At 35.5% G+C, this 6,000-nt stretch overlaps 1 protein-coding gene across 1 annotated transcript in view; it reads left to right on the top strand.

Annotated features, from left to right (window-relative positions):
- The first annotated feature begins 1,650 nt into the window (after positions 1-1,650).
- Positions 1,651-6,000, top strand: part of LOC124102942 (broad substrate specificity ATP-binding cassette transporter ABCG2-like) — a 43,401-nt gene continuing 39,051 nt past the window's right edge. The window contains exons 1-3 of the mRNA XM_046459398.1: positions 1,651-1,853; positions 4,809-4,868; positions 5,396-5,510. Of these exons, the coding sequence (XP_046315354.1) occupies positions 1,651-1,853; positions 4,809-4,868; positions 5,396-5,510 (378 nt within the window). The remainder of the gene's footprint in view (positions 1,854-4,808; positions 4,869-5,395; positions 5,511-6,000) is intronic.

The following is a 6,000-nucleotide window of genomic DNA, read 5'->3' as shown; positions in this document are numbered from 1 at the left end:
TTTGGATACATCTCTTTTGTTTTGCTTGAAGAAAAGGATTGCATTTAGCTAATAGGCAGCAGTTCTAAAACAGTAGGATCATTTTCTTTTAGATTTTTCACACACTTTCTAATTTTGCACATTTAGTATTTTCAAACTGAAGTACACACCATTTTTGTTACCAGTACTGCAGGTTCCAGTGTTCCCCCAAAGTAAGATCAGGCAGGAACACTGTTTTACAGGAAGAAGGCTTTGATTCTTAAGCTCTAATATAGGGAAGGCAGCAGGTGGGAATGGGATTAAGAGTCCATTCATTAAGAGAGAGAAATATACAGTTTGTTTTGTGTGTGTGTGTGTGTGTGTGTGTGTGTGTGTGTATTTTTATTGCATATATAGGGTAGGCAGAAACTCAGTGATGTCATTTCATATAGAGGTGCAGTCTTAGAGCCCACCTGGGCTCTTTTCATCATAGAAGAAGTAGTCTTCATGGGCTACCTGTCTCATTATCATATTAGTTCTCTGTTCTGTGATATAATTTTAATATGCTAGTAAGGAAAGGGTTATCATGGTTTATTCCAGTGACTAGTTTCCACATGCCTTTATCCTTTATGATTCGGTAAAGCCTTAGCACTGTGTTAGAGGAAAGTACAATATTAATATGTATGCCTGTGCATCACTGATAGTTAGCTTTATAACTTTGCTTTTCTCAGTCTTCTGTTTCCTGATGTTTGCTGACCCCATAGTCTTGAGGACTGAGTGTACTACCTCACTTTTCTACTCATTTCTTTTTTAGCATTTTGTTATTTTTGAAAGAACTAGGGGCAGAGAGAAATTTCTTCATGGATGACATTGGCTTTTCAAAAACAAAGCTAGGTTTGTTGCAGGTAATATTTCAAACCTCTTGCACAAGACCAGTTCACATTAATGTCTTATCTAATTAAATATTTTAAGGGGTCTTTTGCAACTTATTTAGTGAAATGCTTTAAATCTACTTTATGAATGTAATATTCAGTTTTTGCTTTAAAGTATGGAGCTTCTTAACTATTGGCTTGATTTACTTAATAATTTTTATAGTTAATTTAAAACTTTGCTAGAATTTAAATGACCATTAAGGAAATGATTTGCCATTGTGAAACATTATGATGTTACTTTCTCAGCTGATTGAAAGTGCATAACAACCAGAAATATAAAGTCTAGAATTATAAATTCAGAGAGCTTTCTCCTGTGCTTGACGCTTGACTAAGCTTGTATTCATAATAACAATGTTATAAACTCAAAAAAAAAATGTGGCACATGATGATGGTGTAGGCTATCCCTCAATGTAAGTTGTGTCATACTATGTTTTCAAGTACTACGCCAGGCACGTAAAACACTCACCTGTCTTTTCCCTCCATTATGAGTTTTGGGTACTCTTTAATTATCAGGAAATTATTTGGCATCTAATTTTGAGTGTTTCATTGAATTGAGGATTCAAAGGTGTTTTTCCTCCAATTATGGATTCAAAGATTGTTCTCATCATAGTGATGTGGGTTGACTATTAGAAAGTAATCTAGTGCAGCACACTTTAAAACAGAATTGATTTAAATATATTAGCAAGGGTTTACAATCACATTTATATGGACTATCAACTTACATTGTTTCCCCCTCTACAGAAAGGCAGAATATGTCAAGATGTCTTCCAGTAATGACCAGGATTATATCCCATTTTTACAAAGAAACAACAGTGACCTCCCTGAGATGACCTCCAGTGACCTGAAGACATTTCCTGAAGGGGCTGTGTTAAGTTTCCATAACACCTGCTATCAGGAAAAAGTGAAGAGTGGCTTTCTATTTTGTGGGAAAACAGTTGAGAAAAAATTACTATCAAATATCAAGTATGTATATGAACTTTTTAAAAGACCACTTTAATGACCTATCTCAGGCTTCAAAGGCTTTGCCTAATACCAATAAGTTACTGTGAGCATTTGTGCTTCAGTCTTTGTGCTGGTGTATAGACACATGCTTTCATTCCTTTTGACTAAACTAGGACTAAAATGACTCCATTTAATGAATTAAAATTGACTCATGAAAACTAACTCATTAAAATTGACTTGTGAAATGCTGACAAGATTTTTTGTAGAAAGTAATGTGATTGACCACATACATATTGAATACCTGTTCAAACATACTGTGGGAATGTATATTTACCTTGCCCTTCACTTTATCCCTCCCCCCCCCCATTTTTTTAATTGTTGGAGCATGGAGGAGTGTGGATTACAGACTTTACCCAGGGATTTGTGCTCCCTGGGTCATCATTCTCCCCATGAGCCACACTCCCAATTCCTCTTGCTTATCTTTTTCACCTGGGAGACTACTGACTCAGTATACTAAGGGTCTCCTCTATTCAAGAGTTCACACTGAGTTTATGGCTTAGTGGTGTGCATCTCTACAAAGGAGGAGGCCATTGTTTTGTGCTTTGTTAGACTTATAAAATGTAGTAAGTCTTGAAGTTTTTATTTTGTTTTTACTGTTACAAACATAGCAAACGTTGGTTTTCATGCTTATTCACATTTCTGTTTTTTTATTCAAGAGAAGGTCATATTTTTCTGGCTGCAGTGTTTCCAAACTTTCTCCTATCTGCTGGACTCAAATAGTCTCTGGTGTGTGAAGGGTCACTCTCATTATCTTATTTTTGGTTTGTGTTGAATAGCACTATCATTATTGAAAATTATGACAATATTTCAAGAAAAGGTCATGAGAATCTTGTTTTTTCTTTGGATTTTTGCTCTTCTGTTCATTGTTTAAGAAGACAGTAAGACAAAAATTGATCATGAGAATTCATTAATTTTCCCTACTTTCTTAGAATTTTATTTTGCTTAGTTTTTATCCATATCTAGCATTTGAGCTTTCTCTTACCAATTCTAAAATTATTGAAAAAGGGCTGAGTATGTAGCTCAATGGTAGAGTGCTTGCCTTGCATGCATGAGGCACTGGGATCAATTCTCAGCACTAAATATAAATCAGTAAAGAATAAAGGTCCATTGACCACTAAAAAATATTATGGAAAAAAATTCTCCATTCCAGCAGATGTGTGGATGTCCTATAATTGTGAGGAAAATTCTTCACCCTGTTTGAGAAATTGGTCTGGTTATCTATTTTGAAATAATTTGAGATGTAAAGCTGCATGTGAATAACCCTTTCACCAGATTCCCTAACTGTCCACACTGCACTGTTGCTCCCATCATTGTGTCTCATTTGTGTCCATTGTTACTACTGTTTTTTGTGAATCACATGATTCACCTTTATCCCTAGTTCTTTTAGTACTACTTTCTAGAAAGATGATTCCTGTCCTGTATAATCACTCAATTGTTTTCTGGAAGCAACTAAGAAATGATGTATCCTCAGAGTGAAGGCAGGAGAGGTCCTGAGGATCACTCTTCACTGTGTTCCCCACATAAGTGACTAACCACCACATCGTGTCTCTGCAGTCTTGTCCATCCTGGTACTTTCTAGTCCCATCCCACTCCAGGTGATGTTAAAACTGATCACCTGGTTATGTTGCTGTCCGTCAAACTTCACCATCAGATCACCATTTTCCTCTTTGTACTTGATTAATATGAGTGGTGATACTCTGATATTACTCCAGAATCTTGTTCTTCATTAAACTTGAGTTTCTGTCCACTATGGTGACTCCTGTGTGGATCAGCAACCACTATGATCGTTGATAAAGGGTGAGTTCCTATTTTCATTGTCTCATAATTTGCATTCCAATAATAGGAAAAATCTTCATTCATCATTTCTCATTTTGGTTACTGTATAGACTCATGGATTGTATTTTTTTTTTTAATTTCCTTTACTGGGGACTGAACTAAGAGTTACTATACCACTAAGCTACTTCCCCAGTCCTTTTATATTTTGATTTGAGACAGTATCTTGCTAAATTTTCCAGGCTGGCTTCGGAATTGCAATCCTCCTGCATCTGCATAAGGAGTCTTTGGATTACAAGAGTGTACCACAGTGTCTAGTATGGATTTGTATTCTATACAATAACACTCAATTGTAATGCTTCATTAGTATTATTTATCTTCATACTCCTATTGCTGCTGATTTAGTCAGTAGGAAATTTTTCAAGACAGGTTAATTTTTTATTTTTTAACTCATCCCACCACTCTTAATTCTTTGGCATAGCAAGAAGTTCCAAATTTATTGTATACTTGCCTTCCCAGTCCTGGAATCCTCCAGTGTTTATTTTTGGAGAATGGTATTGAGAAAACATGATCTGGGCGATTTGAACACTCATTGCTATTCGGGTGTGATTGCTCCTGTGCCTTCTAAATGGACAGACCTAGGGAGTGTATGTATGCAGGTACCTACACACATTGAATATGTCTATTGCATTTGGTAGTATAGCCATTTGGACAATATTAATTCTACCTATCCAAGGATATGGGATGTCTTTCTATTTTCTAAGTTCTTCAGTTTCTTTATTCAATATTGTGTAGTTATCATTATAGAGGTCTTTCCCTTCCTTGGTTAATTTAATTCCCAGTACTTTATTTTATTTTTGAGGTTATTGTAAACAGAATAGATGTACAAAAAGGATCATGGTTTAAAGAATAATTGAAAGGAATTTAGAGGGACCTGATCCATCTTTCTTATAAATATTGACTACTAATAATATCCTTCATAGACTAGACTTCTGTTAACCAATAAGTCTTTTTTCTTTGATTTGGTGCTTGTTTTCTGTCTGCAATTTCTTCAGTCTTCCTTGAGTGTATCATTGCACAGTCTAAGTAAATAGTACTGCATTTAAAGTAGAACAATAAATCATCATGCTTTTGTGTTTACAGTGGAATCATGAAACCTGGTCTCAATGCTATTCTGGCACACCAAAGTCGAGGGAAATCTTTGTGAGTATAACAGAAAATATGTCTCAACCACTTCTGTGTAGTTGTCGTGTGATTTTTAAAGATGACTTCTTAAAATTTACTAGGGCATAACTAAACAATTGATATGGTGATGTTGGCCATATTAGAAGTGAATGGAGAGGGGAGAAAGGGAATAATGATAAAAGTGGGAAGATGGAGCTGAAGGAATAATTGAAGACAATAATTCTTTTTTTTTTTTTTTTTTTTTTTGGTAAAGAAGCACATTGCCTGAGCTGGATCCACCAAATTCAGACAGCTAGAAGCTCATTTGGGAAGACTGTGCTGGATCAGCCAACATGGCTTTGCTTATGTACCTTTGGGTTTTCTTGTAACAACAACAACAGTAAAAACAAAAAGATGATGAGAATTTAAGCATACACATGCACATATAAATAATTTTAGTTAAACCTCAGATTTCTGGAGTTGTAAATTTTCTAAGTTTAGCAGAATATGAGAGATATGGCCTATAATGGAGGAGAGAAATTTGTAACGTATATGTCCTTTTATAGGTTGCTAAATATCTTAGCTGCAAGGAGAGATGCATCTGGACTATCTGGAGATGTTTTGATCAATGGAGCACCTCAATCTGATAATTTCAAATGTAATTTGGGTTATGTGGTTCAGGTAAGAATTCGTAGATTTGCCTTTTTTGTTTCATCTGTATGAGCATACTCTTTACTTACAGGTTATTATGCTTCTAGTTGTTTATGTGACATGCTCACATAACCAATATTCATTCCACCAGCTTTCATAATCTTCCATCTCAAGAGTTAAATGGAAAAGCAAGGAGGACTTGGAAAATGACCCTGGACAATGTTATCAATTCTGGCTTGTGTATAATTTACAAGTGTCCACAGTTGTCCTTTTTACCCTTCTAGCATTTTTCCTTTCCCTAGAAGATGTGTTTGCAAATACTTGTACAAAGCAACCTGGCTGTATCTGGTTCTAGTGGGCATGATTACCTGGGCTCAAACCTGGCGTGCAGATTGAGGATGAAAATGACTTCCTTGGACTCTGCAGCTATCTTTATGTGGGTCACTGCAATTGGTATAGTTGAAAGTTTACTATTAGCTTGAACTTTACCTTGGTTATGTTATTTTTATAGATCATGGAT

This window comes from Marmota monax, unplaced genomic scaffold (assembly GCF_021218885.2).
Source record: "Marmota monax isolate L192 unplaced genomic scaffold, Marmota_monax_Labrador192_F-V1.1 WCK01_AAM20220418_F8-fsc00478, whole genome shotgun sequence".
NCBI classification, from domain to species: domain Eukaryota; kingdom Metazoa; phylum Chordata; class Mammalia; order Rodentia; family Sciuridae; genus Marmota; species Marmota monax.
The sequence above is the reverse complement of the archived record's forward strand: the minus strand, read 5'-3'. Positions and strand labels throughout refer to the sequence as shown.